General features: G+C 37.9%; 1 protein-coding gene across 2 annotated transcripts; it reads left to right on the forward strand.

Moving 5' to 3' along the window:
- The first annotated feature begins 43 nt into the window (after positions 1-43).
- Positions 44-6,991, forward strand: LOC106177419 (uncharacterized). Of its 2 annotated transcripts, none has more exons than XM_087000195.1 (8): positions 44-1,355; positions 1,696-1,872; positions 2,353-2,523; positions 2,790-2,957; positions 3,305-3,439; positions 3,776-3,918; positions 4,229-4,325; positions 5,355-6,991. In XM_087000195.1, the coding sequence occupies exons 1-8, from the start codon at positions 1,325-1,327 to the stop codon at positions 6,026-6,028; spliced, it is 1,596 nt and encodes a 531-aa protein (XP_086856321.1). In that variant the 5' UTR covers positions 44-1,324; the 3' UTR covers positions 6,029-6,991. The 2 variants fall into 2 exon arrangements, with proteins under 2 accessions (XP_086856321.1, XP_013415633.2); XM_013560179.2 differs by having other exon boundaries at positions 44-856.
- Positions 6,992-8,807: the final 1,816 nt, after the last annotated feature.

Genomic DNA, 8,807 nt, shown 5'->3' on the forward strand with positions numbered 1-8,807 from the left:
GCTTCCTATCCAGCCTTGGAGTTGTTTGTGGTCAGACTTAAATGGGTCGAAGTGCGTTGCGGTGCTCAAGCACTTGGTAACATTTCATGAAACCAGCCAAAATTGATCAATTTTTGCACTAAGAAAGTTGTGATAATAATGTATAGATAGATAGATCGTGACGTGTCCGTCGTAATGCTGAGAGGAACAAAAATCGAGTATATTTTTTAATAAAATGGGTAGTTAAAAACAGATATTCGAGCCAGGCCTTGCGGAAACGATTCATTTATGTGAACTTTGGTTGTCTCCAGTGTCAACTTTGACCGGAAAATCTGACGCGTTGATATACAAATTCTTTACAATAACGAGGCGCTTGGCGGAAGTAGACTTCTCGTCTGCTCTTATCAAAATCCTGTCACTGGAAAGGAAGACTTTAATGAAGTGCCATAATGGTTGGTTGGCGTGAGGGGGAGCATGAAATCCTTGGATATATCTTGTCAGAAAATACTGTCTTCAAACTTGTCGCAAAATATTCTAAAAGTGCATAAAAATGAGAAAAAATGGAACTGTGTAACTGTGATTTCAATTTGTTCGGTTGATCAGTCAAATATCTATCAGATAGACCTATCCGGCCCCATTATTTTCCTGTTTGCTTTGTGGCACCATTTTGTTGCCTGTCGGTTTTATTGTTGTGAACCCCAAGAAGAAAGCGACAGATTTTAAGCATAACATTTTGAATGCTTAAATTGAAAAACGGCATTCAAAGATTGTGCCGGCTTCGAGGTAGCAATCACAATGCAGTTCGTAAAGTATCTTTTTCTCGCATTTCTCGGAGTGAATTTGGCGGTAAATGCTCAAGAAACAAAACCGGGTAAAGGTATGTTCACCTTGACTTTTCCGCCTATAATTTTCGAGTTATTTTATTTTATTTTACTTTGAATTGCGTATCTCTTAGTTTTTGCAAGATATCTTAGTTAGGCCTTAACGCTTGTTTGTGCGGTTTACTGCAGCATCCCATTTGTTTATTTCGATAAAAATTTGTCGTCTCTCACTATAATTAAAACGCTTTTTGTCTAAACACTGTAACGTGTAGGCCAACTGTAGATATGCCGATTTGAGATAGCAGTGAATGGAGCACGTATATCTACATGTAGTTCAAAAGCCCTTCTTAGAAAGATGACTACCTTGGAACTGACGTCTTAAGAGTTGCCTATTTTCTGTAACCTTACTCCGTAGGCCTACTCTATGTGCTGGAGAATAGTGGCACGATTAAGCCACTGGTAAATTGTGCGAGTTGAAAATGTGAAAAAATTGCATGGTAGTCCTGAGTGTCATTGAACACTAAATGAAATGCTCGTATCGTGAAATGGACAGAGGTAGGTATAGGTGGGGGTAGTGTGGGTAAGTGGGATAACGGAGGGGTGGCATTTTGCCTGTCGAGCGCCAACGGCTTTCATTTTGAAGTGACTGAGAACAATTTTAATTTAATTGTGAAGTCAACATTGTCATGAAGTAGTATCATGCATCAAGTTGAATTTCCTGGGGTTGTATTTGTAAATGTGTTATTCTTAAATTTTTATAACCTATAATTAAACCTCAAATACTTTGTTTTATTGGAAACGAGTCGATAACTTTTTTAAACAGACGCAGACACTTGGTTTGAACTCGGTCAAAAGATTTAGAATATCTTTTTTTTTTTTCATTTTATATGTCAAGTGGCAGCAAGAAAAGGGGTTCAATGTCCGAAATTAAAACTAAAGAACGGGCGCGTCAAGAACCGGTTCAGAGGGAGGCAGGCAAGTTTCCGTTGCCGCTCTGGCTACACTCTCGTCGGCAAGTCCTTTGCTGTGTGTCTGGGTAGAGACTGGTCCCATCCAGTACCCATCTGTGTAGGTAAGGTCTATATGCCTTGACTTAATGTATACAGTGGTGAAAATTCCTATTAGACAATTGAAATATGCTCATATATTTGCTGAAGAGACTTTAAAAAAAGTGGTATCTTTTTCAACAACATTGCAAATTGGCTCTCTTTCCATATTTTTTATTTAATTTTTGTCCTGAAATTTATACCTTAAGATAACTTTCTGTGTACAAAAAGTCAGTGCCGAAATATCTATTCAATATTTTACGAATTTCACTCCCGATCTTGAGTAAGAATTGTCTCTGTCTTATATGTCGTTTACGACAAGTTTGGAAATGTTTTCGATGATCAGGAAACATCTGTTCATTCTGGAAACTATATTTAAAAACAGAACAACACACCTATGATGTTTACCAATACTTGCACTGGGCATCCAAGCTTATACAATACCCTATCAGGCATATCTTAAATCAGGTTTGGGATTAACCTGTATTTTATCTTACATGATTCAGCTCCGACATGCCCTCCCTTCACTGACCTAGACAAAAAGAACTTGCAAGTGGCACAGTGGTACGCTGGTGCTCTCCTGAAGTTCAGCTGTCCACCTGGATTTGAGATAGAGGGTTCTGACGTTTTGCTGTGTGATGGGCGCTCGTGGAACGGGACAGTGCCTGCTTGCAAGTGTAAGTTGAATGAACCCTGGTTCTCTTCGTGAGATTTGGTTTGCAGGACTGCAACTGCTTCTCTGTCGCAATGCTGTGATTGTGTTGAACATCATGCATTACGGTATTGCCGTGTTTACTTGTATAACAATATTAAGATTCAGATCTCGAAAAGGACTATTTTGATTTCTAAGATTATAATCACTCGATCATTGGTATTGTCAGTTTTCATTTTCAGTCGAGGGTAACTTGTGTTGATACGAGTATTGCTATGAAACATTTTTTAGATGTGCCCCCTGCAAACGGCGCCGCATCCGTTGCTTGCGATTTCGAGGAAAACCTTTGCGGCTGGCTTCAGGACAGTGCTGACCACGCTGACTGGAGACGGCACAGAGGACAGACGCCGTCTGCGTACACTGGACCAACTTATGACCACACTACAAATTCTACAAAAGGTAACCTGTTTTATCCCCAGTAATTCCCCAAAAAGAGTGACTGGACTTCAGAGAGTGTGTCTGACATAGTAATTCTTGGCTCTAATTTCTTAATTCTTAACATCGATTAAAATTATTTATTATTATTATTATTATTATTATTGGTTAAGTCTTCATGAAATTCGCAGTGGTTCGCAGGACATGTTCGGTTTAGTGGGTAGTTTTCATATATGTGACAAATTAAGTTTTTCTACTTGCGTGGTTTCGTGTACAGAAGGGGACTCTGCAAGGAACAAAAAAGAAAACAATATGAAATGATGTTATATTAGATGGCGTATTTTATAGTACATTCGCTATCTTTCTCCAAGGTTTTTACATCTACTTGGAGTCGTCAGACACAGCGGCTGGACAAAAAGCACGTCTGGTTACCCGGGTACTGGGGGCTGAGACACAAGAACGTTGTTTCCAATTCTGGTATCATATGCAGGGCCCCAGTCCCAAACGTAAGTCATCTAGTCTCTCTCGCATTTTACTGGTAAGAAAGGTATTTGGACATCTTCTCATTGTTTTTATTTCTTGCTTCAAGAAAACCTATGATAAGTAAGGGATGAAAAACTATTTTGAGCTTTAAAAAAACATATAACGTCACTGTTGCGTGTCTTATTCTATTTGTTATAAAATACTTGTATCGTTTTCAACCGAGTAACGTAAAGTTCTGACACGAAGTCTCATTTTCTTGTCACGAGAAAAGAGAAGGATTCACAGAGAAGGATTAAGATAAGTGTAGCACCTAGATAAAACCAATAAAGATTTGCTATTGTTCTTTATATGCATAAAAGTGATGGGTGACCTGAATATCTATATCAAGCCAGTTGGACTTCCCGAGGTGTTGCTGTTCCATAAGAATGGCACTCAGAGCATGCTGTCAGACGAGTGGCAGTTTGCCAACGTACACCTGCCAGCCATGTTACAAGAATTTCAGGTAACTATGGAAAAGTTCACCGCTAACTGATACTTTAGATTCATAGATTTCGTGTTTATGTTCACTTCATCAAAATATATCATCCTTTAACTTTTTCTGTTTGATTAGAATTTCGGGATATTGATGGCTATTTCTCTTATTTGCGTCACATTTTTATTAACTGCAGGACAACCAAGTAGGTTTATAAGTCGTAGATTTAATCTTCTTCCTCTGATTTTTTGCTAAAAAAGTTCTTTTCGACGCAAGTTCTATCAGGTGGAAATCTAGTGCTTGTTTCCTTTTGGTTTGATAGTTGCCCATTTGATTTCAGATTGTAATTGAAGCTGTTGAGGCCACACATTACGCGGGGTCTTACGTCAGCGATATAGCGGTTGATGACGTTAATCTGACATCATGTCCTATTAAACGTAAGTCGTTCAATACTATTGCATCATGATTGCGTATGTTAACATTATAGGGAATAATTAACTGATTATGTTGCTTAATTTAAAATGTTTGACGCTGTCTACTGGTATGTAAATGGTGTTTTTAATTGTGTTTGATTCCAAGTGATTGGAATTGAATTGATATTGAACTGTTTAATCTTCGTTGGGCACGGAGTTATAATTGGAGTAATTATATTAGATCTATGTAGCTCTGTTGAATCGTAACAATAAAGGCAATCTTTAGAATTTCATATTAAAAAACTCTGTTAATTGCTCAAGAACTGTCAAACCATACTTCTGTTTTTACTGGGTAAATTATTATTATTATTATTATTATTATTATTATTATTATTATTATTATTATAACTTATGTTTGGGGGGTATTGCACTTCTCATGTATTTCTGTATGGTTCTGTTTTGAATTAGTTTCTTTTGAGTGATATTATTGCCGATGTTATTGTTTACTTGGCACTGTCTGTTCTGGTACTATCTGTTAAACGAAGTAGGATTTTCTGTATTATCTGTTTCTCTTATATTGGCTTTGGATAAAGCACATGTAGGGACTGCATTGTTGAGACACTGGCACTTTTCTCTTTCAATTTCCTATTCTATAACTCATTCCAAACAGGAAAATTGTTATTTGAAAAGCCTTAAGAAAATGTCATCTTAAGTTATTTTTACATGCAGGCAGAACACAATTTCATCTGACAGGTGATTTCAAACCTGTCCTCATTTTTCAACTAATAGAATGAACCATGTTGTTATCATTCGGCCTTCAAATCAACAGTTGTGTTTCTGAAGTTATAACTTTTGGTGTCTTTTTTCATCGCAATATATATTACTGCTTTCAAGCATCAAGCAATTTTATTAAACAATTAGAATGACCAACGCACCAAACCCTTTTCAGCAAGATGAGCGTTTCTGATTAAGGGGAGGCAGATAATACGCAATTTATTTATTTATTGTTATCATTATTTTGCCATATGCATTGAGAGGTCTTTTGTATCTCAGAGACAAGCGTAATCCAGTGGCCGACGCCATCTTTGACCACTCCAACAACAAAGAAGAAAACTTCTACCCCAGTGTCAACTGTGACTACAGCATGGACAACACTGACGCCATTTACACCAACAATGCCATCGTTATCAGCAGTAGCAACCTCTAAAATGAATTCAAGACCCACAGAGGTCAACAGATCAACAACGGAGTCTACCGGTACCATCGGTTTGAAAGTGTTAACGTTGTCAACAAATAGCAAAGAAAAAGATCAATATAAACAAACCCAGCACCAAAGTTTCGTGTCTACCGTAATTACCACACCTCTGAGCAGTTTTGTATTGAACTTGACGACAGGGAGTCCGCCTACTGAAAGCGAGCTACCAATTGAATCCGTGTCAGTGCCGCCAAAGGGACAAGAATCGCAGTCAAATGAAGGCGATATTGAGATCCAAAAATCTACCGAAAGGAACCCTAACAAACGGACTCTTATCTTTATTATATTTGGTATAATTGGAGGGAGCTTGGTGATGGTATTTTTGATAGCCATGTCAGTTCGTTATGTTTCACAAAGACGCCGTCATTTTCATGAGACTTCACTGAACGACGATCTCCATCCGATAACTGCTTCCAATGGGACGCCCCGGCACTCATCCACAAATTCCGAGAACCCTATAGAAATGTTTTAATTTCAAGAACTAGTTGATCTGAAACTTCATGACAAAATGAGTCATTCATTCGATAGGCCAAAAAAGTAGAATAATATATGAGAAGAATATAGGAGCGGGTTTTTTATTGTGAAATGGGGTTACCATGGTATGGGGGCGCTTAGGGCACCAAGAGACCTCAATCCGGTCCTGAGTGACAATAAGCATAAAGGCACTTTCAAAACATAGAAATCAAAGGAATTGATATTTTTTCATTTCTTGAATTTAACTTTGTGGTTTGCTTAAAAGCAATTTTCATTAGAGCAGCTGGGTAATTCGTTGATAAATACACCTCCTGCGCATGCGTCAATAATTCAATCAATTGAAGGAACAGAGGAAAATAGAATTGATAGCTCAAGCAAAAAATCTATTCTTCGGAGAGCTTGCTGCACAGGAAATCAGCCTGGTACATCAAAAAGAACGCCAATTGCAGCTTAAGAGAATTCAATCAAACTGCCAGCCAGGTCACAATGAGAAAAGTTGCACACTGAGATTAAATAAGTTTTTTGGACATCAATCTCGGTTGTTCTTCAGTGTTCACCATTGCTGCAACGTCTAAACATTTTCATCAAATTGAATACACTGTAATGGATCTTCATAGACCTTAACACACAGTCACTGCGTAATCCTGTTGAGAACAATAGAGAAAGCCAAAGCCAAAGTTCGTTCTTTTCTGTACTTGCAGATAACTGCGGAACTATACACAATGCTGCGACAAAGGGAAATAAAATGTTTCCTTTACTTAGAAACGTGCTGTGATAGAATATCGACCGTTCATTAGCACAGCTGACGAAAGGTCGCTCTTTATTGATAGAGAATTTGATCTGAGCGATGCGGGGATAAAAGATAGATACATTGCAATTACCCTAACACGGATGGGTTTTGTTCCATGCTTTTACTTATAAAAATAGATGAACGTATAAATAATAAATATATTCAAACTGGCGCCATTTGTTTATTTTTCTCCTCATAAAAATGCTTTGTCATCGTACATTCTCAAATGATGTCGTTTCGATTTAATCTACTGTATCCAGTATTATTACGTGCATTGAATAAAAATTCATATGGTTACAAGAGCTCCACTGTGGATGTTTATCAATGCAAAGTGCTTAGAAACATTTATTTGTAATGGCACCAGCCTTCTATGATTTTTTTTTTTGACACAATCACCTTTTGTTAGAACTACGGTTAAGCATCGGGTGACAAAGACTGAGAATTGTGCAATTAATTTTTAGAGTCTTTCAACACTAGGTCGACAACTTAATGATAATTATTACGCATCCAACTGAATTGGCATCAACTCCAATCTTTGTATCTCTATCTTGGCCAAAAGAAATACGCTTTGACAGACAGCAAGTACAGATGGGGATTCCATTTATCTATATATGGGAACGAAAAGTTGTCTGCTTCAGGTAAACATCACCAACGCCGCGCTAAAGAACGTAACAAAAAACAAAGGCATCTAAATGTTATTGTATCCATGTAGAATAATCGACTATCATTATCTACACAGAGTTATAGTTAAAATCCTGAAAACTAAGGAAAATCAACATTAGCACGTAGTGGCCACTTAAGCGATGCTTTTCATATCGCCATGAATTCAAAGGACCAACAAAGGGAAATGGGACTTTGTTTGTTACAACATATTATGATACCAATTGCTAAAAAGATTTTCTTCCTATCATTTCAACAACCAGGACCATCGCCACGGTAAACAGTTAAGTAAACGAATCTGTTCAACACAGCCACAGTAACGGCACGAGCGCTCATACAACCTCGGGGATGTGTAAAGTTAATTCACCTCACTACGCCAAACAGATGGGCTTGGTTTGGATATAGATTTCTGTGCCCGCTGAGAGCCGATAGACCTCAGCGAGTCTGTTGGTTCGATTTTCTGCCTTGCCGATGCTAGCATTGCTTTTACACTTGAATAGCAGAGGCGTACTATTTTTGCTTTTGATTTTTTTACAACGTAAATTGAGGCATTGCTTTCTTATTTAGCCTGGAAATGGCGTGTAAATAAGTAAGTAGTTATTAAGTTCAGTCAAGATAAAGACGCGCGCTCTGTTTTTATTTAGTCGATATTATCTAGACCGATAAGTAATATACTTTCATTTGGATTGGCTCATTACTTATGAAAATGTAATCTGCCGTAAACATGAGGGTGTGTGAATGGACACGTGTCCTAGTGTGTCCATGTTTGTCTATTGGTTACGTGTGAGTGCTCAGAGGAGGGCTTAGATATACATACATCATGTTAATGATTATAAATAAGTCCTGCAATCTCCTTACCATAACCAAACGTTAAAAAGGTAAAAATCCGCACAAAGTATAGTTTTACACAGTGGCGCCATGCGAGGAATTTTCGAAATGTCATTACTTTGGCATTCCAATTTCCGTTCATATTATCACTCAAGAGGGAGTCTTGCTGGGGAGTATCAATAATTCATTCGTGCTTCTCCATTGAAAAAATACCCATACGATTATATGCATTTCCCATTTCGCGTAGTGTTGGCTGTGAATACAAACAGTAAAATGGTAATTTTCGTCGGTTTAGTTGGCTACAATTGGCAATCAGGCTGCGAATGAATTCTCGTAATCGTTTGGGTAATAAGGACCTGGTGGCTAGTTATTATAACGACCCGGAACACTATAGGAGTCACATTGCGGCCAACAGGAGATGGAGATTGGTAATGAATGTTGACATATCCGAGTTTTGCGTGCATACCCGTGGTATACAAAATTATAGGAAAAACGCTCT

The sequence above is a fragment of the Lingula anatina genome, chromosome 1 (assembly GCF_051362555.1).
Source record: "Lingula anatina isolate TDL-2025a chromosome 1, LinAna3.0, whole genome shotgun sequence".
Lineage (NCBI taxonomy): Eukaryota > Metazoa > Brachiopoda > Lingulata > Lingulida > Lingulidae > Lingula > Lingula anatina.